Below are 26,126 nucleotides of genomic sequence, written 5' to 3' on the forward strand. Positions count from 1 at the left end.
CCCACCTATCCTAGATGACAGTTACCAGATCATAGTGGAAGTGGTGGGTGCAAGCAGTGTGCAAACAGATGTGATCTTTTTTTAAATCACTTCCGGAGCTTCCTTTCTGCTGGGCTTAGTTGCAGAGCAATGTGCTAACATTTAAAAAAAAAAAAAAACTTTACTTGATTTTACTGCTGTGAACCACAGCTGAAATTGCAAAACTTTTCTAAGGAAACACAGCTGTTCCTGACAATGTCTGACTGATGGCCCCTACTAGACAGCAATCCTGGCATGCCTCTCTGAAGTGTGAACTGACAGTCTTGGATGGTTTTTGACATGTCCTGGCTGTGAGGAAAAGCTGCTAAAATCCCATATAGCATGTTGATGACAGAACATGGATAATAAGAACAGGTCAACCCGATAAGCAGAAACTTTATGTTCTAAGAGTTGATACTGCTCTATTGTGATGATAGAGATTTTATAGTGAAGATGGAGAAGAGGTATGCATTATACTTCTCCCTCTAAAACCTCTTGTCTCTCTCACTCGCTTTTTTGTACACTTCCTTAATATCTTGTGGTGCCTTTCCTCATACTGAGTAGTACATTACTCCATGAGTAATCCTAGTGATTTTCATAAGTAGACTAACAGAGTTAGATATTATTCCTTGTAAAGAAAAGCAGCGGAATTGGGCTTGATTTAAAAAAAAATTAACATTTTTCTAATTTCATTTTTAAACAAAAACTGTCTTAGAATTATGAGGAAATGTAGAGTTGTTTCCCCTCAAAAATAAACCACGTATTTGCTTACTGTAACCAATATTTATTTATAATATTGAAACTTTCTTTTTTGCGAGCCCTCATACAGGTCTTTCTAGTAGACATGCAGTGTGTGCTGCTGCAACGCACCAGGTGCTCCAGCCTATACAGACCTTTATACTGATCAAGTCCGTAGTGTGCGACTCTGCACTGAGTGGTAAGGAGCCATCCTTGCCACGAGGCGTATTGGGAAGTCTCAAGGCATGCCTGCTACTACACTCCTTTATTGCGGTGAAGCTTGCTCCCTTCTGCATGCTGATCCATCTCCATAGGCTAGGGCCTGCATCCTTCCAATCCTTTGGGAAATCATGTGTCCCCCGGGCAGTAGAACAGTGAAGTCCCTTTTCTCCCCAGAGTGCACAGCCTGCATTCCTCTATGGCCCTTTCATGGATCACAAGGTGCCCTCTTGTACTTCCCACCACATAGGGTCTAGTCAGAATATTGTCCTAAGCGTCTCTAGTACCTGCCTTCAAGTTCACGAGACACCTGGCATGCCATCAGGTGTGTGGTGTACCAGAGCAGCCCAAAGAAGAGAGAGGTAGAATACACTAGGTAAGTGGTGATGATGATGTCACTCATCTGAGCATAGAAAAAGAAAGTCTGCAACGCAACTTCCTCAGGATCAGAGGGAGCAAATGACTGATGCATACTTGGTAGAATACAGGGCTAAATAAATTTCAAACAACAGCCATAGACCGTTGTACTCTGGAAATCTTATAATGAAATATGAAGAAATTCTAAAAACGCACAGTTAGGACATTACATTTTCAAACCCTAATTTTTTTCTGACACATGAAACCAACTATGCCAGCATTCTTGTCGAACACTAAGAATAATCCAGCAATGCAACAGCTCTTTTTAGAGAGACTGCATGCCAAGTTGGAGACTTACTGATGTTTCCTTCATCTGGAAAGGAAATTGGAAGACACTAACTCCCTTTGTTAACTACTTGAATAGACTCCATAATACAGCCAGTTTCCAGCCTCATTCAGCATGACACAAATTAATTATTTGGATGGAACTGGACAAGGAAAAAAGTGGAAAGAGAACCAACTCCACAGGGGCATAGCCTAAGCCAACAGCTGAGAACAATTTTCTGCACACAACTAGTTTTCACTCACAAGCGCTTAAAAAGGCCCTGCTCTATAGACAGTGTAGTTGTCTCAAAAGATTTGTATCATAAAAGTTATCATTTTGGGGAAAAAGGAGAGGACATGGCTCAGACTGCTCAGCAGGACGTGCAACACTGTAAATAAATAAATTAGATACAGCCATGTAAAAAGCTCTCGGTGCAGAGTAGACAAAACAGCTGTGGAAACAGCATGCAGAAGAAAAAGCTGCTCCGTGAAGAAGTACGGATTATATAATGTAGAGGGTTTTTTTTTCTTTGCTAAGTCGTCGAACAAAGTCATCATATAAACTGTTAAAAAATGTTTTTGGAACATTAGTGCTAATAAAAAGGAGGAAATAAAGTACAGCTAGCAAGGGACAAGCCCTGTGCTAACTTCAAACAACTATGCTCCCCCATGTTGCCCCAAAAGCATGTTTCATGCTATTCCAAAGGACATCATGCTAATAGTTCTGAAGTGAGCCAAAGCGTGTAATGATTTTTCACTGTGAACGAATATCCATTAAGGGATGGGTCTGGGATTTTCAAAGGCGCTTAGAGGCCTAATAACAATGGGATTTGGGTTCCGACCTCCCCAGGGCTCTTTTGAAAATCACGGTCTAAGGTGACAGTATGAAACTATGTTTCTTCTAAGTCAAACCGCTCTTCCTAACCTACTGCATTGCTGGGTCCCAGCAGCGGGAAAGCAAGCCTTCAAGTCACTAAAATAAGGGACTGGAGAAGGGATGAATGGGAGCTCAGTGAAAATTGTTCTTCCTGAGCACTCACCACATGCTGCCTATGTGAGATAGTTTTAATAAGAGCTCAGTTCGTCACACGTGTCTAAACTAACCCACATAAAAGTCATCTCTCTTTTAGATCAGAAAGTATTTGCACTGGTGATTCAAGAGGGATCACAAAGGTGTTGACACAAAGGTCTTCAGAAAGTATTTATTCACATAGCAGTTCCCATACTTGGAGAGGAGAATGCAGGAGCAATTAGCATTCACTTAGGGCTGATCTACACTGAAATCCTACATCAGCCTAACTACATCTCTCAGGGGTGTGGGGAATCCCTCCGGTTGCTGTAGTGTGGGTCTACACTGAAGTGTTGCTGCAGCTGTGCCAATGTAGTGTTTCAAGGGCAGACAAGCCCTTAAGCTTCTTGGCAATGTTGGGCCAACGACTCTCCTTTGCTGCGCTGGTGCAAAATTGGGACAGGGAATAGAGAAGGCGTAGGAGCCTTCTTCTTCTCTGCTCCCATGCAAGCAGCAGGGAGAATACCCCTCGAGCACTCTGGAGAGCTCTAGGTCTGGGGCTTGGCTACTAAGTCAGCCCGTGCACCACAGCACCGAAGGGGCATGGCCTGCTACTCACACCACGCAGACCCAGCACGCTAGCTGTCTGTCACCTGCCGTTAGCAGACCATGCTAGCTGCAGCATGCACATCTTCTTTTCAGCACAGCAGTTTAAGTGTCCACCACTGCACATCCCCTAAGCCAGTCCCATGGAACCACGTCCATACTGTCAAGATTTCTGGAGCTGAAGAAATATCTACCAGTGCCGTTGCTCTGAGCCACCCGACCTGCCAGGATGGGATCTGGGCCTTTGTATTATAAGTATTTATATTCCTAGCTCAAAATGACTAAGGAGGCTTGTTTACTTAACATCTATGAGTTAGGAGCAAAGACCAAACTTACCTGGCTGATCATAGGAAGCCCACGCTAGATTTTCTCCACATTTTCCATTTGAAGACTCAGGGCTGTGTTGGAGGACCCTGGTGCTAGCCAGTGTTTCTGCATACCTAGCAAAGGAATCATATGCCAGTGACAGAGCAGTACCAGCTAATATCGCATGCAGAGAGCAGTCACACTGACCTGGGGGTTTATAATCCTGTTACTGAATTGCCAGGTGCCTAAAGTAGTGGGTGCTCCGAGATCAACACAGATCTCAGCAGCATGAGGAGAAGAGTCCAGAGGCCTTCTGCCTTCTTATTGCCTCTAGGGCCTCTGCACTTCTATTACAGCATGACTCTCTGCCACAGAGGCTTTGGAGGCAATAAGGTACAAAGCCTCATGTCACTGAGATCTGCGTAGATCCTGGAGAATCCAGGAGCTGCAGCCTCTGCCACTTCTGTGTATGGAGAAGATCCTGCAGAAACTGCTGTAAGTGCCAATTCCTATAGTTTTTAGTCCCCTATATAGGAAAAATCTGCATAGGGACAATATGGATTATAAATTAGAATGTATTTGGGGGCAGGGTTCCCAAGTCCCAGGCCAGAAGCTATTAAGAGAACAAATTAATTGTGGTATAAGAGGTAAATAGTCATGGATTAGAGACTGTTTAAGAGACAAAAAAGAGTGAGCAGGAAATAAATAGTCAATTTTCAGTGTGGACAGAGGTGATTTCAAAGCATTTAAGCCCAGAAGAACCATTAGATCATCTAGTCCAGCGACTCCCAAACCGCAGTACATGAACACGGGATGGGAGCCTGTTGGAAGGGTTACATCCAAAACTCTAAAAAACCCTTTCGGTTTCAAAGGAACAGTCGTTGCCTGCACTGCGGAGGCCAAAAAATGCCCAAGAAGCAACATGTATCGGGGGTAGCCATGTTAGTCTGTGTCCACAAAACCAATGAGGAGTCCGGTGGCACCTTAAAGACTAATAGATTTATTTGGGCAAAGGCTTTCGTGGCTAAAAAACCCACTTCTTCAGATGCACCGTGAAAGCTTTTTTTTATCCCAATAAATCTGTTAGTCTTTAAGGTGCCACTGGACTTCAAGAAGCAACATGGCACTTTCAGCCACAAAGGTGAATGACTTGCCAATTGCTCCGGTGCAGTAGTTTTATTCAGTGGTGTGTTGAGTGCTATGGCTGTCCATAGGGGCGCTCTACTCTCACCAGACACCCAGCTAGCTGCCTTTCTGCTATATTATTATTTGCGTCACTGTAGTGCCTAGGAGCCTCAGTCACGGACAAGGCCCCAGTTGTGCTAGGCACTGCACGCAGAACAGAAGGCCAGACTAGTCTTCTACTTGTACTGGGCTGCACTGCTCAAGTTATTGTAGCAAACTCGCAAAGTTCCCTGTCGTGCCACAAGAGCTCCTCTCATCCAAAAAGACACAGACAGGCAGGGCTGGTTCAGGGCAGCTGCAAAGCTCACAGTCACAGGGAGCCATGGGATTGAAGCCCTCCTTACCCCCACCACACACATAAGTAACCGCTGCAGAGTTCCTTTGCACTTCCTGCCCCACAGAGGCTGAGGCCTGACCCCTGCAGAGCTGGAAGGCAGGGGATGCATGGAGAGTGCCCCCTGTCTCTGCAGGGAGGCCAGGAGGGTGGGAGTTGGTCAGGTCCAGTGAATAAAAGCCTGGCTACAGGACTAAGCAGAGTCACAGTGCTCTGGCTGCAATCTGAGCCTCATCCTAAGAGCGGAGGCCACTGTGCAGTTTGCCCAGCATTGCAGATGACCACGGGCCCTGTTTGGGAGTGGAGGCTAGAACTGCTGAGGAGCAAAAGGTCTCCTGGAGCTGAACCTGCCTGGTGCCCAGATAAAGGCCCCAACTTCCAGCAAAGACTCTTCCACCATCGCTTAAAGTGGAGGGGGCAGGAAGGAGCATGCAAAAGATGACAGACCTAGCAAAAGAAATTTAAACTCAAGCTGGGTTGCTGAGGGGTGCACTGTAAGCACTGTTTTACCAAAGGTGCTGCTCCCAGGTTATGATAGAACCCCCACCCCTTCTTTCAGACAACTTTAAGCACTGTCCTCACCTCTCTACCCCACCCCCTGAGTCCCCCAGCCCTTTCACACATATACGCCCCCTTCTCATTAATGGCACTCTTCTTTTTCTCTGAGAGCTACTCAAAGTATTTTGTGTTTTTCTTGATTTACATCTTGGAAAAGGAAAACAACGTGACCTTTGGCTTGTGTTCAGCGACCATCCAGATAAGAATTAGCAGGAACTCTGAATTTAAATGAGATGATTGAAAAAGTCAAGCCACTGCATGCAGTACAACCGCATACTGACACAGATCAATGCATCATGGATGAGATATTTAACTGTTTCTTGTAATCCGAGTACTACAAAAGGCCAATAATAATAATGGCTGCTTCAATGTGCTGCTTCTTGTTGCACTGTCTAAAAACCTGAGATGTTTTCAAATGATGTTATAATCAAATATTTTAGGCTTCTGTATGCATTTATTTTTCTATAGAATCTGGAAATACATAAGGTAAGCCTATTAAGGCCTAAAATAAATATGCACAACAAGGACAAATTTTCATGTGGTATCTCAACCATACATTTTTTTAGGAAGGTAGTATGTGAATCAATCCAGTTTGGGAGCCATAGATCTACTCTGTCCTCATGTCTATCACTCGGCATTTCACCCAGAGACCTCTAAACTGAGCCCAGTGATGTATTAATTTTTTTTTAATAAAAAAAGCATTTCAGTCATCAGGAGACTAAACTGTTGTGTGCCACAAGCAGAGAAGAGGAGAGACCAAGGTGCCACCAATGCCCAAGTTTTCTGTGAAGTCTTCTGCACAGTGGGAGGCATCAGTTAATGACAGGGAATTGCTTGATTGAGGGTGTACAGCGAAGTTGTCCAAGGTGCTCTACTAGGACCGGTGTTTAATATATTAATGATTGGAATAGGGGCTTACATCTGCAATGCCACAAAAGTTATTAGCTGCTTGTAGTGCCTGTTTACACTAGTATCTGAGTGCCTTCCAAAGTTAAAATAAATAAATACTGTACACCAAGGCGACTAAGATCAGTCAAGCAAAGGTTTCTCTCCGTTCCATGCCATACAGGGAAAAGTTAAGTGGTAAATTAGTCAAGAACAGAGAGGATTGTGAGGAATTCCAGAACTTAACAATACTACACAATTGGGTAGCACAATGGCAGATGACATTCAATAGAGACAAATGCGAGGTAATACACATTTGAAAGAATAATTTGAACTATTCATAAACATTGTTGTCTATATTAACTGTAATCATGCAGGAGAAGACCTAGGGTGGCTGTGGACAACTCAGTGTAAGGCAATCAGTTAAAATACCAAAAATTTAGGATGCATAAAGAATGGGTTAGAGAACAGTAAGAATATTACTGTTTATATACAATAGTGTGGCACCACCTGGAATATTGGGCTAAGTTCTGGTCACTAAAAGAAAAGGAGTACTTGTGGCACCTTAGAGACTAACCAATTTATTTGAGCATAAGCTTTCGTGAGCTACAGCTCACTTCATCGGATGCATACTGTGGAAACTGCATATTGGTCACTGCATCTCAAAAAGAATATGACAGAAGTAGGAGTCGTCCAAAAGTGGCCAATGAAAAGGACTGTAGAAATGGGGAGGCTCCTGAAGGAAAGACTGAAAATAGCAGGACTATTCATTTTAGAGAGAAGACAAATACAAGGGAACCCCAGAGAGATGTACAATAATTAATGGTGTAGAGAAAGGCAATTGGAAGCATCTCAAATAAAACAAGGGGACATCAGATATAATTATAACACAACAAATTTTGAAGCATTTTTTAAAATCAAGCCCTAATTAACCTGGGGTTCTCACTACTGCATGATTTATTGAGGTCAAAATTTAGTAATACTCAAAAATGATTTATTGATATAGATAACAAGAAGACTTGTTTACTACACAGTTACATTAGAAGGATAAAAGGATATAAGCTTACATGCTTTAGGACACAAACCATCCACTATCTATCTGTCAGGAGTAGAAAGAAACTTATTTTAAGGGTAGGTTATTTCATATATTGTCCATTCTCAGATTTTGTATACCTTCTTTTGTATGATCTAGTATACCTACTTTCAGGGACATTAGAAAGACTAGTGTGCTAATGCAGTGTGGTAGTTCCTACGTTTCTAAAAGATGATTTCTTCCGTCCTCCTTCCCTCAGAGCACAAAATAGTAGTCTCACCAAAATGTGTATTAATCAAAGCTCTGGTGTTATTATATTAGTCAAAGCTCTGTGAAATTATTGTATCTCTCCACTATTCCATCTCCAGAATAGGGTACTTTTGGAGATGACAAGAGTAGGATCCTGGGATGCATAGACAGGGGAATCTCGAGTAGGAGTAGAGAGGTTATTTTATCCCTGTATTTGGTACTGGTGCAACCACTAGTGGAATACTGTGTCCAATTCTGGTGCCCACAATTTGTGAAGAATGTTGATAAACTGGAGACGGTTCAGAGAAGAACCGCAAGAATGATTAAAGCATTAGAAAACATGCCTTACAGTGATAAGACTCAAGAAGCAAAATCTATTTATCTTAAGAGAAGATTAAGAGGTAACTTAATTGCCATGTATAAGTACCTATGAGGGAAACCAATATTTAATAATGGACTCTTCAGTCTAACAGAGAAAGATGTAACACACTCCAATGGATGGAAGTTGAAGTTAGACCAATTCAGACCGGAAATAAGGTGTAAATTTTTAACAGTGAGAGTAATTAACCATTGGAACAATTTTACCAAAGGTCGTGGTGGGTTCTCCATTACTGGCATTTTTAAAATCAAGACTGGATGTTTTGCTAAAAGATCTGCTTTAGGAATTATTTGGGGGAAGTTCTATAGTCTGTGCTATACAGGAGGTCAGACTAGACTATCAGAATAGTCCCTTCTGGCCTTAGAAGCTAGGAATATGAATACCTCCACCACCACGAGAGATTCACTGGTACGGAAGCATCATTTATGGAAGCATCATACATTGGAGGCAACACCTCAACAAAGGACAATACATGGCAAAGTGCACATATTTCTGGGCTATGCATAGGCAATCCTAGCGCTGGGTAATAGAATAGAATGTGCTATGCTTAATTCATATATGTGATAAAAGTCTCATTACAAGAAAGGAAGGGTTGAACTCACTGTTGTGCTCCACTGTTTAACTTCTTGCAAAGCTTCAGTGGCGGGACGCCATGCTTCTTCCTGTAGTCATTGTGGGCTTTTAAGACCTCTTCAGCAAATTGTTTGGAAGCTGAAATAATGCAAAATATTGGAAAGGTCTATCAAATACAGCCTTCATTAAAATCAGGAAAAGAAAACTTGAAATATATTGGAAAGCTGGTACAGCACTCTGAATGAATCTAAAGAATACTGTGTGCGCTGTTCAGTGAAATAACAACAGAGCTGTACCACCGTAATTACCTACGAGCAGAATGAAATGAAGCCAGAAATATAGCAAGTGCTTTACATCTAAGAATTTTGAAAGGTGTTATATATATTTAAATACCTACCTATGACCTCAAGAGGGAGTTATGTGGGTTTATTGATTAATGCCTGCAGAACACAGAACAATAAGGCTCTTTTACACCACGGTAGCAGTGTAAAGAGGTCTTAAAGTAAGCATAATTTAAGGCCCTTTTATACTGCTAGGTCATAAGTGTAACCTGAGTGTAAATCAGAATCAGGCCCTTTGAGATACTTTTTTGGAAGGACACTATATAAGTAGCATTATATTATGATGATGAATAAAAATAAAGGAGTTTTTTATACAGGACCATTCTACATATGTCAACCCTCCCTGTACAGATAGTCAAAAGACTATGTTAAGATATATGCAAATATTTTGAAGTATACATTGCATAAAGTCACTCTCCCCCCCACACCACTCCCCATCACCCAGTACTAGAAAAAAAATGTATGAGGAATTGAAAATACAAATCAGGGGTTAAAGACTGAAACAATCATCGCAAATATTGAGAGGCGAGACAGGAACGGATTGTTTTGTTTCTTGTAAAAATTTGCTTTTTCAAAAACTTTAAGATGTTTATTTTTATACCCTGGTAATCTTCACCTTTAAGACAGCAAACAAGGGGTGTATAAGTAGTGATATATGGTGTCACTGGAATAGTGAAGCAGGAGCAACTCACTTTGCTGACGACAGTAAGAAGTTTGCAGAGACTGGAGTTTCCTAGATGCAATGAGCCAAAAAGCCATTAGGAAAGGTTTCAAAAAATGAACAAGGGAAATTTTGAGACATCATAGATTTACAACGGCTTTGCTGAATTTTTCCAAACTTCACAGAGAAACTATACTTTAGGATAAGCTGTGGTGTGTGAAGTTTCAGTTTCTTTTGGGGACAGTTTGGGTTTGAAAAAGAAAAATATATATATACAAACCTTAAATGGGAAGCTAGTTTCAACTTTAATTACTGCTGCTCCACAAGAGGACAATTCCCATTAGAATGTTAATTCCAACTCCCCAGTGATGCAGGATTGTTCACTATTATCCATTTAATTATGTTTTATCGAGTCTATTTTTAAATATCCTAAACAACAGGACTTCCAACTCTTCCCCTGTAAAATCATTTCCAGTTTATTTCACCTCCTGGTTGGGAAGTTTTTCCTGTTATTAACCTTATGTTTTCCTAAATTTCTTCTCAATACACCACCTGCAGAGGCTGGGGAGCTGTGTGGGCTGCTCCGAGCTCTGGGGGCCCCCACCGCCTGTGCGGGTTCGGAGCTCCAGGGTCCCCCCACCACCTGCAGTGGCCGGGAGCTTTGAAGGACCCAGGGTGGCTCGAAGCTCCTGGGTCCCTTGCCACTCTGAGCTCTGGGGCCCCACCGCCTTCGTTGGGCTCAGAGCTGTGGGGGGCCCCTGCCGACCACATCGGCCAGGAGCTCTGGGAGGGCCCACACCACTGGCCGGGAGCTACTGGGGGCCCCTGCTGCCTGCGGCGGCCAGGAGCTGCATCCCCGCTCCCGTGGCGGCTGGACGCTCTGAGGGGCCTGTGGCCACGGAGGGTGGCAAGAGGACCTGCAGCTCCTGGCTGACAGGGCTGAATTCATGGAGGTCGCTGGAAGTCATGGATTCCATGACTTCTGCGACCTCCGTGGAAAAATTTTAGCCTTAGTTATGTACACTAAAATGACAGGTGTACATTCGTCAGAAGACACGTATGAATGAGTGTTGAGTGGCAGAACAGTGTGATTTGCACCAGTCTGACATTAAATAAACATTAAACTAATCCCTGAAATAAAGATTAACAACTTCCACTGAAGTCAATGTGACTTGTGTTCACTTACGCAGGTCTGAATTTGGCAATGGGAGTTTTCTGGGTGATGTAACTTTATTAAAAGAAACCAGCCTAGCATCCTCCCCTACATCTTCCTGTAAGATGTTTTTCCTTCCACTTGTATTCTGTACTCACTTTTCATACCTTTAAATGCCAAATTGGTGCCAGTTATACCACTTTTCCTCTTAAACTCACATATACCCATTTTCTGAACAATTTACGCCACCATTTTTGTTATCACTGAATTTGGCTCAGAGATTGCTTTAGGAGTTGCATCTGCATGCTCCAAGCTGCACTTGCCGGAATAAGATCCATACTACTGCATGCAACAACTAATCAAATTCCACGATGACTGACTGATGTCATCTACAGTGGATTATCACTTGTGTCCTGTATCAAACAGTGGAAAATCTTGGACAGCAAGGGAGAAAGCTTTTATTCAAATACAAATTGTGACAGATGCTTTTGAAACATGTAATAGGATATAGATATTCAGGCCTATCTGTAAAGGCCTATACTTTAAAACTTTAGGTGTATTCTTATCACTTAGCTAGTTATAGAGGTACAAAACAAGAATCAAAATCACAGCCTACCTGTTTATAGGCCTTCTCTCACTATGATAGTCTAAGGCCATGTTCTTAGGCTAAGATCTTTGGCTAAGCAGCAGAGGCAGCCATAAGCTGGGAAGTGTATGGTCACATCCTCACATATCAAACTCGTCACATTGATATAAGGCAATCTAGGGCTCTTAAAAAGGTGATCGGATCTATCACCTCCAGAGAAAGGGAAGAGCCTAGAAGATTTAAAGGAAACTTAGTTTGATAGCCCCCTATCCGGCAAGAACTCACTTATCAATAGGCGGGATGTGAAATCCTCATTTCTTTGTTGTTCTACCACTGTAGTCCCTATTTCCCTATTGTTTGTCTGTATAATCTCTGTTTGGTTCTGTGATTGTTTCTGTCTGCTGTATAATTAATTTTGCTGGGTGTAAACTAAATAAGGTGGTGGGATATAATTGGTTAGATAATCATGTTACAATATGTTAGGATTGGTTAGTTAAATTTCAGTAAAATGATTGGTTAAGGTATAGCTCAGCAGAACTCAAGTTTTACTATATAGTCTGCAGGCAATCAGGAAGTAAGGGGGGGAATGGGAACAAGGAATGGGGGTGGAGGAATTGGAATCATGTTTTGCTGAAGGGGGGAATGGGAACAGGGACACAGGCAAGGCTCTGTGGTGTCAGAGCTGGGAAGGGGGACACTAAGGAAGGAAATTGGAATCATTGCTTGGTGGAAGTTCACCCCAATAAACATTGAATTGTTTGCACCTTCGGACTTCGGTTATTGTTGCTCTCTGTTCATGCGAGAAGGACCAGGGAAGTAAGCGGGTGAGGGAATAAGCCCCCTAACAACATGGACTATTCAATGACTATTATATAAATGTTATATGTATCTTTGTGGGCTTGCAAGTGAGCATCCCTGGCTCAATGGGTAAATTAAAAAATGTTTCCTGCAGTAAATCAATGGATGGCAGTTAATGAAAATCCCCAATTCTGAAACAATGCAGATAAGTTTTTGAAACTATGGCTCCTTGCAGAAATAGCATATATTGGTTTGACCTAGTTCAAGAAGCCTATGAATACAGAGGACCTGAAACTGTACACAGTGACAGCCCTGACCTGGGAGAGGGTCATTCACACTTGATCAAAGAGCTGACATGAGTCTGTGCCCATAGACAGGCCCTGTGAGAGGACCTGAAGTGCTTTAAAGCCTGCCAGGGTTTCCATATGAAAGATGGATGACCACCTGAAAAACCAGGCTTGCTTATGAGCTGTTTATTGTTTTTAAGATATGTTTGAGCTGAAATGTTTTTGTTCTAAAAAAATAGTATGCTACTTTATGAGAGCCGGTTGGTCACTGAATAACCTTGTCATTGCCTCTGAAGTGAGAGGTGCTGAGGTGATCACAGAATGACAGGTATGTAGTCATGTCTAGAGGGAGAGGATTGTGGGATCTTGCCCTGAGAAAGGTGACAGCTAGAGGCCTAAGACCTAATGAGATACACTCATGGGGACCATGGAGGTTTAGAAGTATAGTTAACTCAGGAACTGTGACACAAATATCTCCAATAACAGCAAGAGCAAAAGAGAAAAATACTAGCCAAAGAGTCCAGAGATTTACAAGATCACATAAATAGTCACTCAACGTATTAGCAGAAACATAGCACTGAAAATTATTTTTGCACTCACATTTTGGCTTACAAAAGCAAATAAGTAACAGACACAGTTGACAATACCAACAATTTCCTCAAGGCTTAGCAAAGATGACTTAATTTTTGCCTAGAGTTTCTCTGTCTCTTTCTCTGCTCTTTTCCCACTCCCACAAAAAAGCTACTATAGAACAACTATATAAATGAGCAATTATCCACCCTGATCTCAGGGCCATGTGCTATTTTTGCTCCCCCCCGTCCCACCCCAGGATCTGTGTGCTCTGATATGCAAGTAGAGACTCCAAACTGCCAAAAATCTTTTAGTTTGTGTTGGATGGAATTCTAGTTTTCCATTTCAGTGACATGCCATTAACTGAGAAGCCAGACACTGAAAGTAAGAGTTAGTGAGAATTTCCAGGCTAAATTATGCCAGGAGCTCTCTTGGTCTTTGTTTGACCCAGGATCAGGGGATTAGAAAGGTGCTTCAGAGCCTTAGTAGAAGCCATGCTGGTTTGTACATGTCATATTGTGTTCACCTATGATAGGTATTTTATAACTTACCTTTATTGTGAAAATTACCTTTTATTAGTAAAGCTATGACTCTGAAATAAAAGTGGGAATATCATAACACATAGTACAGATATAATTAAATGTACTGGGACAAACGTCCTACTCTGAAGCAAGACCAGCTACAGTAATCTTTATTTAGTCATTTTATTCCCCTACAATAACAACCCTTCTGTGGAGAAATACCTGAGATTTCTGATTTGGGTGAGAAGTTAAAAGTCCACAGCTATACCCATCCTTTGCCTCACTTTGTTCCACATGCCCAAGGTCACAAAGGATTCAGGATGGTCTTTATAGACTCTAAGGCCAGAAGGGACCATTGTGATCATCTAGTCTGACCTCCTGCATGTTGCAGGCCACAGAACCTCACCCGTCCACTTCTGAAATAGACCCATAACCTCTGGATGAGTTACTAGTCCTCAGATCATGGTTTAAAGACTTCAAGTTACACAGAATTCACCATTTACAGTAGTTTAAACCTGCAAGTGACCAGTGCGCCATGCTGCAGAAGAAGGCAAAAAGCTCCCAGAGTCTCTGCCAATCTGATCTGGGGAGAAATTCCTTCCTAACCCCAAATATGACAAACAGTTAGACCCTGAGCATTTGAGCAAGACCCATAAGGCAGATATCTGGGAAAGAATTATCTGTAGTAACTTAGAGCCCTCTCTAGTACCACATGGCCGTTGGGGATTTTTGCTACTTTAATTATGAAACCTTTTGGAATGCTAGCAAAGAGTTAAAATTTCATATTTCTTACTCCCTTTTAATATTATAGAATTTCTCCTTCCCCTCATTTCAAAACTTTGAATTTTCCCACTGTTAAGGCTCCCCTCTTTCAAATAAAAGAAATAATTGCAATAATTATGGGAAACACAGAAGAAATAAAAAGTTACGCACGCACAGGGTGAAGGATGCTGTATTAGGAGAGCAAAGAGGCAACTCCATCTTTCCAGAAAATGGGAGAAGCATCCTTGTAACTTCCTGCACATGGCAGGAGTTAAGAAAAAATACCTCCTGGTGCGGTACCTCAAGTTCACAGAGAAAGTATTGCCAAAAGGCAGTAGAGGTTTTGGGGTTATAGTTATACATGGACTGGAAGGGACGCAGTTTCCAGGAACACTGTTTTTTTTTTTTATGCTGGACTTTCTTGTGTGTGTGTTAGACCTGCTCAAAATAGCATTCATTTCAATCTATGAGATCCCTTTTGGTGAGGATTTTCCTTGATCTATTTTTGTATTTTTTTCCCTTCCCATCTTGCCTTTTCTTACACATTTCTCAACATGGGGGGGCTATATTTTCAGTGAGGCTCATGTCTCTCAAGCTCTCATTAAAGTTAAGATAGAATCTCTTCTCATCACACTATTTCTCTCTACATTACACTGGCTATGCAATAGTATATGTGCCACATCACGTAACAAGGTCTTGCTGCTTGTCCACGGAGATTTATTGCTCCTTCTTTCCAGTTTCTAGATCACATTAAAATACACTTAAAATACATTAAATAGTTTCCTAACTTTTCTTTACCACATAGACAATTGTTGTAGTTGCCACAGGGACGGAAAATGTCCACACAACAGTCTATGAAGATGTGGTCCAATTTATTTCATTACAGTATTTGCATGACAGTAGGACCTAGAGACTCCAGCCAGGATTGGGGCCCCATTTGGGCTAACCACTGTACAAACACATTCAGAAGCAGTCCATACCCTAAAGAGCTTTTTCTAATTATAAAATCATTTGTGAACCCCTCCATCACAGTAACAGCTGCATAAGACTCCAAAGTGATGGCACAGGTTATCTTCCAAGTTACCTTATCATACCATAATTTATTTGCGCAGTACACATGGCTGTGTGAACTGGTCACACTGAAACCTGAGACCACATGAAAATTACATGGTTTCTATGGAAATCTAAAACTCATTCTGATTCCTTGTCAGTGAACTTTAGAGATTTGTGTTGACCTCAGGCAGGCCCAAAACCTCTTCCTCCAAATGACTCAGCCTGCTCCTTCCTTATTTTGATCTTCTGAGGGTTTGGGGGAGAATAGCAGCCTTTGGCCCTGTGCCCGCAAGGGCTGGGAGGGAGATACCAGTGAAAGGAGGACACTCAGGCCTAAGAATAGTAAACTATGCTTTATTGAAGGAAGGAACGAAGGAAGAACTTACGCTCCAATCTGTGCGGAGAGCCCCTAGGACGCGCGGAGGGGCTGCAGGGGACTCTGGCCGTTCGGGACAGTTGACCAGGCAGGACTCCGCCGGGGGCGAGTCCTCTGCGGCGCTATATTCTCCGCGCTTATCTCGGGGTTACATGGGGTCAACAGCTGGTTACATTCTTATATGTATGCTTTATGCTTATTATATAAACTAACTTGTTTACAGGCAAAAATATGCTGAGCTATGCGACAATATCTTTTGGCAGGGTCTCTCAGACAAAGTTAATTGAAACTGCCTGCATCCTCCGCTTACATCCAGTCACATAGTCCACCACTTAGCTCCTCGCCAATCTTCTACAACCTTGCCCCTACAGGCCCCCTCCCTCACCTCCATATTTCTTTAGGGGAGCAGCTACCTGACATCGGGCCCTTCCCTTGGGGAGGAGAGTGGGGAAAGGAAACTCAAGGGGGGAGGGGACACCAGTGTGCCATCCTCTAAATCCATGGGATGAATCTTCAAAAGGAGTTGGTAATCTACCTTGCACACTCACATCCCTGGATTTCTGCTGCACTATGAAACTAGAACTATGAAATACTCCTTCAGTCCCACTGCTAGCACTTATGTTACCTCACTCTGGGGTCAGATATCACAGAACACTCTGGAACACGTGCACAACAGAAACACAATAAAGCCCTGAAGGCTGGATTACTGCAATCGGGTGGTCTTTGTATGCATAAGGTCCTGTCAGCAGTTTTTGCACCAGATGCTATCTCTACTACTATGATGACCTTCCTGAAGGTGGGCACGCTCTTAAGTCTGCATGGCACACGTACAAAATAGCACACTCTCTCCCACCCAAACTTCTGATTCTCCAGTGTATATGAAGCAGTGATTATGTGCAATTCAAACCCACACAAGCAAAGGCAGAAACTACCACTGTATTAATAAATAAAATAACAATAATAATACCTCACATTCATATAGCATTTTTCATCACTAGATCTCAAAACAATGTACAAAGGAGATAAATATCATTACCTCCATTGTACAGACGGGCAAGCTAAAGCACAGTGTTGAAGTGACCTGTACAAGGTCACCCAGGAAACCCGTGGCATCGCTGGGAACAGAACACAGATCTCAATCCTAGTCCAGTGCTCTGTCCACTTGGCAACACCGCCAGAAGACTCATTGCTTGGATGAATAACTTTCACCTAATTTTAGTAAAGGAAAAATTTTTGTGATGCCTTATTAACTTGTTGAAAAAAACCCAATGGTTTTCCTTTGGATTAGGAGAAAGCAACAAAGAGAGCATGTTTTGCAGTTCTACTTTATGAAGAACCTTGAGATAGAACTGCATACAAGTACAGTCTGTCTTGCTCTTTTAAATTGCTCGGATATGTTTGCTCTGAGCATTTTTCAGTTTTGAGCACAGGTGGGCTGCACTTAAGCTTCAATAAACAGGAAGAATTGGAGATATGCCACAATCTACTGCAACATTGGTGAGTCTCATGTTTAAAGGGCAAGTGCTATGCAAAATTAGAGCCAAATTCTGCACCCCCTTACACACCATGCAGCTCCTTTGACTTCAGCAGGGTTACATGGAGTGCAAGACAGATTTTGGCCTAAAGCGTTATTTGCTGGTTAGGAATACTGTATTTTGATTTTTTTTAAACATAGCATCTCGAATCCTTTGTTTGATTTAGGGCCTTTCCACACAAGGAACAGACTAAAAGCCGGTCTGTGTGTTTTTAACTGGGTTAAGTAGCTTGATTTAAAAAAAGCACTTTTTTTAGTCTATCCCTTGTATAGAAAGAGCCTTAGACAATAAGAAGAGATAACATTTCTAAGATCAGCAATTGCCCTAATGGTCCTGAACATGGACATCCTGTTGCTAACAGACTAATTCATCATCTCCTGTCTATCCCCTCTGGTCTGGTAAAACATACAAACACAGAAAATGAATTATCATTTTGGTAGCCTGTGTGTATAAGGTTTCACAGAAAATGAATAGATGGGGTCTCTAGTGAACTTGTGATACTTTCCTTAAGAGCTAGAACAAGGCGGTTGCAACAAGTGTCGAAAGCTGTTTTGTATAACAGCTTCATAACAGGGACATGAATTTTAGCTCACTTTAAGATGTATCTCACTCTGCGTAAAGAAATGGAAGGCATTTGAATATTTCCAGAAGTTGCATTTATCCCCCATTTCTTAAAGAGAGAAATGACATTTGCTTCTCAAGCTATAACTGTGTTTAAAACAAATTTTGAAAAGTAATTTGTTTTTCTTTTGTAATCATTTGTATTCCTTTTGGATTTTATCAGTTATTTATTTGTTGTACTGGCTCAACTGGCAGTACAACCTAGGATACTCCTAGTGCTCACTCACTTCTCACGGATACAGTTATTTTGTTTTCAATTCTGACTCATATTTACAGAAGGCTATGTAAGAGGATATACAACAGTGGTTTTTAAACTGCGGGTTGGAGCTGGACCTGCTGCTGGCCCCTTCTGGGGCACAGCGTGGTCCGCGGTGCCAGGACAGGCAGGAAGCCTGCCTTATCGCCCCGCTGCGTGGCTCACCGGGAACCGCCAAAGGCAGGGCCAGGTTTACAATGGCGTCAGTGGCGCCATGGAGCCGGGCCCATGCTCATAAGGGGCCCCAGCCTGCTCCACTTGCACTGCGCCCCGAGACCCCACTGGCTCCCCCCGCCCACCACTTGCTCCTCTTGGCCTGCCCACCACCTGGCCGAGGGCTTCTCTTCGCTCCCTGGCCCCACCGCCCCCCGCTCCTCTCTGCCCCCTGGCCGAACCCCAATGCATCTCCGGCTCCAGGAAGTCTCTGCTTCCCACCACCTGTGGGGCACCCGGACCTGAGCCGCCTGGGACTGCTGCAGAAGCCCGGCCAGTCTCAGCCCGGTGGGGGTGGGGGGAACAGTGTGGGGGGCTTGGCTGGGCCTCTCCAGGCAAGTGCGTTTTGAGGGAGCCCAGCCAGGGCCGGCTGATCGCGTCACTCCCGAGGGGCCAGAGCGATTATTCCCCACCCCGGGACCAGCCCTGGCTATGCTGCCATCTCAGCCTCCCAGCAGAGCAGGTGAGTGTGGCTGGGAGGCAGGGTATGGGGGACTGGGTCTCTGGGATGTGGGGGGAGATGGGCTGCGAGGGGGCACGGAAAACGTGTGTTGGGGCACTAGGGAGTGGGGGTTCTGTGGGGGGTGCTGGGCAGTTGTGGTGGGGCTGTAGGCAGGGTGGCGCTGGGCAGCAGTAGTGTTGTGCAGGCCGCTGTGCATTTGTGGGGTGGGGTGGGGTGGGCTCTGGGCATAGTGGGTGCAGGGGGGCTCTGGCCATAGGGAGTCAGGGGGATGTTGGGCGAGGGGGGGGGGCTGTGTGGCATGGCATGGGCCCGCCCCCCAGGGGAAGGGGCATGCTGGCAGCACAGGGCCGGGTGGGCCACTGTGTGTCTGGCAACTGACGGTTTGTAAATAGTGGCCTCGCACTGGGCTGGGCGGAGCGGGGCCACCCCTGCCATGCCATGCCCCATTGCCTCTGGCTGGCCCCTTGCTCTGGGGACTGACCTCCCCGTGCCATGCACCATTGCCTCCATTGGGGCCCACAAATATGTTTGGGGCCAGGCCCACAGAAGATTAATCCAGCTCTGGCCCGAGGTAAAAGCCTGTGCCCAACCCCCTGCCCCAGCCCTGAACCCCCCCAACCCAGAGCCCCTTCCTGTACCCCAAACCCCTCAGCCCCAGCCCAGAGACTGCATCCCCAGCCCAGAGTCCTGACCTCCTCCCACAGCCCAACCCCCTTCTCCAGTCCTGAGCCCCCCTCAAACCCAGAGCCCCCTCCTACACCCCAAACCCCTCATCCCCAGCCCCCCCCAGAGCCTGCACCCCCTACCCAGAGCCCTGAACCCCTTCCACACCCCAATCCCCTGCCTCAGCCCAGAGCTCCCTCCCACACCCCAACCCCCTCTTTTGGGTCACGGGCATCTACTATTTTCTTCAACTGGGTCGCCAGAAAAAAAGTTTGAAAACCACGGATATACAATATCTACTGAGTCACTCCTTATTGAATCTTCCCTAACGTGATGTTATTTTATACCACATTAACAAGATTACTTCAAAGAGCAGTTAGTGACAGATCCTCGGGCCATCCCCTCTGCTCAGGAGTAGAAAACACCCAAATTAAAAATGCCTTTCTTGGAGCCTGGAAAGTGGGGAGGGGGAGGGAGAGAAAGGCAGTACCAGTTTTGCAATATTCTTCCACCCCTTCACTAGGGACCTTTAGAAGCTTATTTATGGGTTCTCAGCAAGGATCAGGCTCCTCAGAGCCTAGGGGTGGGGCTGGCAACCAACTGCTCTCTGAAACATCATTACCAGCTGGCCCTACAGACATCCAAATGGGCGTTATTGGGAGTTAAAGCTGCAGAGCCCCTGCACAGCTGCAGTGGATTCAGCTGTTAGGAATCTTGCTGAGTGGAGGTCAACAACAACAGAGCAGCATAGAATTGCCTGCCCCTGGTGTGGTCATTTCTTGTCAAGAAGTATGTAGAGATTCTTTTCCTTTCAGATCCCCAGGATTCATGGAGTTGAAAGGCTGCCCCAAATACTGTCCCCAAAGGAATGATTTCCTGAAAACGTAGGTAAAATTTGGGGAGTTTCCCCGACTGGTGTGTCCTCCAGTGGGTTATTTTCATGGGAGGGGATGTTCTAGTCCTGACAGGGGAGTATTGCTATCATGTTCAATGTTCTAAAATTACAAAGCGAGAAGGCAGTCTGACTGCTAGGCTAGGAATTCAGAAATATCGCTACTAGGGCTTGAAAAACCCACTCACCCACAGCAAATAGCAATCTTTGCATCAATTTCTGCAGAACTTTGGCTTACCTTTTTTTTAAAAATGCCCTTAAAGTTTCAAACAAAATCTTCTAAACATATCCCATGTAGTGATATCTGTCCGCAGGCTCAGAGAGATGGTTCTACCACCCACACCACTGTTTGGGAGCAGGGTGAGAGCAACTGCCTCTGTAAGGGGGGAACCTGGCTGGCATTGCAGATAAGGCAGGGGTGCTCGAACTGGGGGTTGTAAGGTTATTACACAGGGGGTTGCGAGCTATCAGCCTCCACCCCAAATCCTGCTTTGCCTCCAGCATTTATAATAGTGTTAGATATATTTAAAAAGTGTTTTTAATTTATAAGGGGGGTTGCACTCAGAGGCTTTCTGTGTGAAAGGGGTCACCAGTACAAAACTTTGAGAACCACTGAGATTAGGTGCTCGGTAGGAGGGGCACAGCTGCTGCTGTTAGGAGTACGGTTCTTTGGCCAGCCTGTGACTCTGCACTGAGTGAATCATTGATTTCTTTTGGTTCCATGGGCAAACTGGAAAAACAAATTAATTTCAAACAGAAACAACTCTTTTGTTTTTTCTCAAAACAAAAAAAGTCATTTGAGTTGAAACGGAAAATTCGGAATGTCAAACAAACTGTCAAGTCAAATCTTAATTTCCTTCCTGAAATGCTGATTCAAAACATTTCAATATTTTCAAAATTTTTGTTTTCTGGCTTTTTTTTCCAGGTTAAACTATTTGCCAAATTTGACCTGAATTCATAAACAGTTTGGGTGCCTCACAAATGCATTTTTTGGTAAATGTACTCTTCATTGAAAAAAAATTTGTTCTATATAGCTCCTGGAGCGGAAAGCTCTGCTTGTATGGGGGGCCTCCTGCCAATACTGCCCCATCAAGGGCTGAGTAGGGGAATGGGGGGAAGCCCCCTGCCCCATCCTCCCACCGGAAGGTTGCGTGTGTAGGGCCGGCACAAATCAATTTGTTGAGGAGGTAAGGGCTGTTTAGCATTTACTTGTCCTAGGGAACTCATAAACTGATTTAGTTTGTAGCTGGTGAGGAGGTAGCATTAATGGAATGATTTGGTATTTGGGATGAGGAATGTGATCTGTGGAGCACGTTACATTTGCACAGGAGTTTGGATCTTTACCTAAAGAGCTTTACAAATATTAATTAAGCTTCACAACATCGAATATATACTAGGAATAGTTCACCTATCACTGAAATGCAGCCACCTGTATGGAACACACAGTTATTTAAAGAGCAAAGACCATAGAATGGTTCAGGACAGGAAATGAAGAATACTACATCAAATTGAAATTGCACAGAGAAATTAGTCAGTGAATGTAATTGTCTAAGAGGGAACAGGGCCAGGACATAGGGCTCAACACCCCTACTCTTATTGTATGCCTGGAAGATTTTTAATGATAGATGGTCAGGATCTCCAGTGGTGCTGGAACAATTTGTATAGTGCAGGTACTGAGAGCCATTGAACCAAACTGTAAGTCCTGTATGTGATGGAAACCACGTCAAGCCAGGGGTTGTAGCAGCACCTATGAGGACCTCACTTATATATCATATCTGAATGTACCCCCAGCAACACACAGTGCCCACTGATAGCATGCTGGGTCACCCAGTGTTGATTCAAAAGGAGGAGGACCACCTATTAAGTAACCAAAGAAAATCCACTTCTGGGATGTATTTGTATAATGGTTATCTAAAAACTACACCCACAAGAACTGTCAAGACTGGCAAACTAACAAAAACCAGTAAGAGACTGGAAGTAATTTCAGAATAAAAGCCACAACTGACGCTCAATAATAAGTGTCAGGGAAACATAATCGGTCATTTATTACAGAGATTAATCTCATCATCCACAGAATTACCAGTATTCAAACATGGACCATGTCCATGCCAAGATAAACAGATTTTAATCAAATTGTAATTGGATTGCACCTATTTTGATTTCCACCACTTTTGCCCAATTAAACATAATCTTTATTGGTGTAACACTGAGTTATTAATTTATCTGATGATTGTTGTTTTTATTCTACTACCATAAAAGTAACAAGGAGTCTGGTGGCACCTTAAAGACTAACATATTTATTTGGACATAAGCTTTCGTGGGTAAAAAAGCACTTCTTCAGATGCATGGCCAAATAAATCAGTTAGTCTTTAAGGTGCTACCAGACTCCTTGTTGTTTTTGTGGATACAGACTAACTTGATAGCATAAAACTTGATAGCATAAAACCGTTATTCCAATCTAAAAATTGTATAGTTAAATTTGGAAGTGCTGAACCAGGATAGGTATTTAAATCACAAACATATTTACTAAGGATCTAATCCATTTGAAAATGTCTGTAGCCTTCAGAGCCATGTGACTACAAAGAGCACTCACTTGCTAGCCATGTAACATCTGACATAGAATGTATGTATCCTACTTCCCTCTGTTGGATGGATTAAGTCCTGCTCAGGTTTTTGCAATTGTCTCACCTTTTATGACCAGATTTTCTAAAGACCTCAGCACTCAACATGATAAGCTGTCTGAAAATCTGATCCTAATTGTTGGTGCTGAGTGGTTTTGACAATATGGCACCTGGTGTATGGTCTTCCAAGGATTAAAGGCCCAATTCAGCTCCCAATAAACAGATAAGGTCAAAAAGCCCTACCATAACTGACAGCTAATGAAGATGTTTCTTGAGCTTAACTGGGAGAGGCCTGCATTTTTAAGAACTGAAAGTCCTCTGTTCTAGTTTCTAGGCCCTATATATTCCATTTATTGGTGACCATCCATTGTTTGTGTCAAAAGAAATGATTCAGCTTCACAGCAGTGAGAATATGTAAATAAGCTCCCCCATATTTCATGCCCAACTAGCCCCTTATTTTTCTCAGAACAGTCAATATCCCCATGTGAGCAAGAGAGTTACAAGTGTTCTAGTATTGGAGTAACTTCTCCTGTGTGTCCGCCAGGGGACGGAATGATTGAGGCCTGGCCTGGCCTGTGCTTAGACTATTTTTTTTTTCAAGTTACCTATTTGTATTAGAGGAAACTTCTGTTTCACCATCTAAAAGCTATTTTACTGGAGTCAGAACTCCTCTTCTGCTATGTTTGGTTCTCAGTTCCTGTCAACTGTGTGTGTAGGCAGAGCATTAATCTTTAAATTGCATAATGCCCTTCTTCCCCTTCTCTGAAATGCAGTTTCAGTGAGATAGTTTAGTATCTTTGCGGCATGAGCCCTTTCAAATTCTTCAGACTAACAGATATAAAATCAACCGGGTTAAACTCATATCCCCACATTAATAGACTCGACTGAACATAATAAGCAAATCTCCATCGGCTCCATAAATCTGATAACTAATATAAAGACATCATGCTGGCCCTAGGCCTAGTTCTGATCTCAGGCACACTGGTGTAAAACAAGTTTCAAAGTAACAGCCATGTTAGTCTGTATTCGCAAAAAGAAAAGGAGTACTTGTGGCACCTTAGAGACTAACCAATTTATTTGAGCATAAGCTTTTGTGAGCTACAGCTCACTTCATCGGTCCAATGAAGTGAGCTGTAGCTCACGAAAGCTTATGCTCAAATAAATTGGTTAGTCTCTAAGGTGCCACAAGTACTCCTTTTCTTTTTGGTGTAAAACAAGCGTATTTCCAGTGACTTCAGTGGAATTTGTTCTGGTCTACACCAGCATAAGAGATATCAGAATCATATCCACAGACTTCAACCGTGCAAAGGGGACAGCTGTGGAATGTCTAATGCAGCAGAGGGGGTAGATTTCATCCTCACAACAGGGAGGAGGATACACAGCTGTGAAACCTATGAACCCCGCAGAGCCAGAGACTATATTCTGCTGAATTGTAGCCAAAGGCTGATCCTAACAGTTTCCTGAATATGGTCATCTAGGCAAGAAATACTTAACTTAATTCAATAAGCGTATTTATAACTACATGATTTGCCTCCGTTATGCTTACAGAGCCACACACCAACTGCAGTTTCAAAACTAAGGTGCTTATCATTATAAATATCCTGCTTCAAATACTGTATAGTTAGTCTAACTGCATACATAAAAGCAAAGCTACCTTAAATATTAAAGTCACCATATCTAATATGGTAACTGGTTTTGTCTTATACATTCTGTACAGTATTTTTAAATCTAATGAAAACATTCCTTTGTCACAAAACAAAGAAACTCCTGTTATTGTATGCATAAAAGCAATCAGCTTATACAAGACAAAGCCACTAACATTTTTGCAATTCTTAAACCACAAGGAAAGATTTTAGCATACAAGCTTTGTTTACATAATCTACAGATTAAGTATTCACAACAAGCTCCATATAAATTTCACCAACCTGACTTTCCCATGACCACGTTCTTGATTGTTACCTGAAGCGTCTGTTGACTTAGTTTCTCTTATAAGATTAAGATGTGTTTTGAGCTGACTGTAATTTCCTTGTAGAGCTCCAAGCCTGCAGAGACTGCCTGCAGAGCTGACAGTGCTAGAGTGCGCTCACAGCACAAAGAAAGTGTAACTACACCCATTTATGAGCCTGCCCATGCCTTATAAGGAATAAGGCAAATTCTTTTCTTAGCAAGATTCCAGCTTAGAGTTGGGGTTATTTATCTTCCACAGAAACCAAGCAGCTCAAAAACCACCATGTGCATCCACATGCCAATTTAGTTTAGTAATAAGAGACCATTTCTGATACACTAAGTTGTTACAAACAAAATACTAAATCATATGTGAACTGGCACAACAGGCTTCACAACAGTACAATAAAAAAGAAGTTAACTTACTTTAAATTGGGTGTGTCAGCTTAATTAAGGTAAAAACAACTAGATATTTTAGAGTGTGACTGTGGTCCTGGGGGCATGGGTGGTGGGTATGGTAGGCAGGGGGAGGCTGTGCCTCCCCAACCAGCCTAGCATGGCCCCACCCACGCTCTGGCCCCAGGCCAGGCCCCCCATGCAGTGCCCAGTGCTCTGCCACGGCTGGCTCGCCTGCCTCCCACACTCAGGGCGGCTGGTGCTGAGCTGGTGCACCAGGGCTGGAGGCGCTGCAGCTGTGCCAGCCGGCACTCTGGGGCTGGCCGTCCAGCACATGGGGCTGGGGGCGCTGCGGCTGCACTGCCCAGCCACCTGGAGTCTGTATAAACGGAGGAAATAAGAATGTAAATCTAGCAAAATTGCCACGTCGTATAAACTGATTTTGAACTGGGGAGTCATCCTATCACATCCCTCATACTAAAGTTTTCATGTCTCCTACTGGTTTGTTACACTATCGCCTCAAACAACCAGTTTTTGTTGTTGTTGCTGCTGTTTTTTCTTTTTGGTATATAGATATTCAATTATGAACTTTAGCACTAAAGACTTTTCTTTCCTATGTTTGTAAAGCATGTGACAGGGTC

General features: G+C 43.3%; 1 protein-coding gene across 1 annotated transcript in view; it reads right to left on the reverse strand.

Annotated features, from left to right (window-relative positions):
• Positions 1 to 25,239, reverse strand: part of GLIPR2 (GLI pathogenesis related 2) — a 38,577-nt gene extending 13,338 nt beyond the window's left edge. Inside the window, exons 1-3 of the mRNA XM_027832764.2 lie at positions 25,071 to 25,239; positions 8,803 to 8,911; positions 3,608 to 3,711 (exon numbers count right to left, since the gene is read on the reverse strand). Coding sequence (XP_027688565.1) covers positions 3,608 to 3,711; positions 8,803 to 8,911; positions 25,071 to 25,083 — 226 coding nt within the window. The 5' untranslated portion in view covers positions 25,084 to 25,239. The remainder of the gene's footprint in view (positions 1 to 3,607; positions 3,712 to 8,802; positions 8,912 to 25,070) is intronic.
• Positions 25,240 to 26,126: the final 887 nt, after the last annotated feature.

This window comes from Chelonia mydas, chromosome 2 (genome assembly GCF_015237465.2).
Source record: "Chelonia mydas isolate rCheMyd1 chromosome 2, rCheMyd1.pri.v2, whole genome shotgun sequence".
Taxonomy (NCBI): domain Eukaryota; kingdom Metazoa; phylum Chordata; order Testudines; family Cheloniidae; genus Chelonia; species Chelonia mydas.